The sequence below is a fragment of the Grammomys surdaster genome, unplaced genomic scaffold (assembly GCF_004785775.1).
Source record: "Grammomys surdaster isolate TR1022 unplaced genomic scaffold, NIH_TR_1.0 113166, whole genome shotgun sequence".
In the NCBI taxonomy this organism is placed as follows: domain Eukaryota; kingdom Metazoa; phylum Chordata; class Mammalia; order Rodentia; family Muridae; genus Grammomys; species Grammomys surdaster.
This window is the reverse complement of record NW_021612050.1, coordinates 1-683: the sequence shown is the minus strand read 5'-3', so window position 1 is coordinate 683 and position 683 is coordinate 1. Positions and strand designations below refer to the sequence as shown.

At 43.5% G+C, this 683-nt stretch overlaps 1 protein-coding gene across 1 annotated transcript in view; it reads right to left on the bottom strand.

Moving 5' to 3' along the window:
• Positions 1-366, bottom strand: part of LOC114635589 (disks large homolog 5-like) — a gene marked incomplete at both ends in the record, with an annotated part of 1,197 nt that extends 831 nt beyond the window's left edge. The window contains one exon of the mRNA XM_028784104.1: positions 223-366. Within this exon, the coding sequence (XP_028639937.1) occupies positions 223-366 (144 nt within the window). The remainder of the gene's footprint in view (positions 1-222) is intronic.
• Between the last annotated feature and the right edge of the window lie 317 nt (positions 367-683).

Sequence of the window (683 nt, the reverse complement as noted above, 5' to 3'; positions counted from 1 at the left end):
GAATCACTTTTCAATCTTGAGTCTCCTGAGGATGACTGGGTAACATTAGGAGGGGTAAACTTCTCTTCCAGACTTAGGAAAACTGAGTTTAAAAGGCCAAAGTTACATTGATGGCTAAAAAGCAGAAGGGATAGACATAGACCTTCAGACACTCTAATCCAGACACAAAGGAATGCAGAAATGGTGATTCCACAACTGGTAGCCTCCATGACCGGTACTTACCTATAGAAGTTAATCTTCTTCTTGTGCCCCTGGAAGTTCTCAGAGAAGTCAATGTTCTCCATCTCTAATTTGTGCAGAAATGACATGACTGTCTTCTCCTTTAACTTCAATTTTTCATACAGTGGATTTGGCCTGTGATAGGGTCTGGACCAGGAAGACAGAACTCCGTGAACATGGGCTTTTAGGAACAAATAAACTCAGGCTGGGTCCTGTCCTACCTCAATACCAGAAGGCCATCTTCTTCATTCTACATACTGGGATCTTTTCCAGCTTTGGAAACTTGTTATCCTGACCCAGGACAGCAGAAGTTAGGGATCCAGATGGAGATTGCCCTGGCTTCCTGTGTTCACTCAGCTAGCCTAAACTGGAGGTCTAGCAGCTTATGTCTAAAGAGACTAGGCCACAGGTCCTTGACCACCAGAAACCTGTGATTATATATTTCCTACTTTCAAAACAAGGAC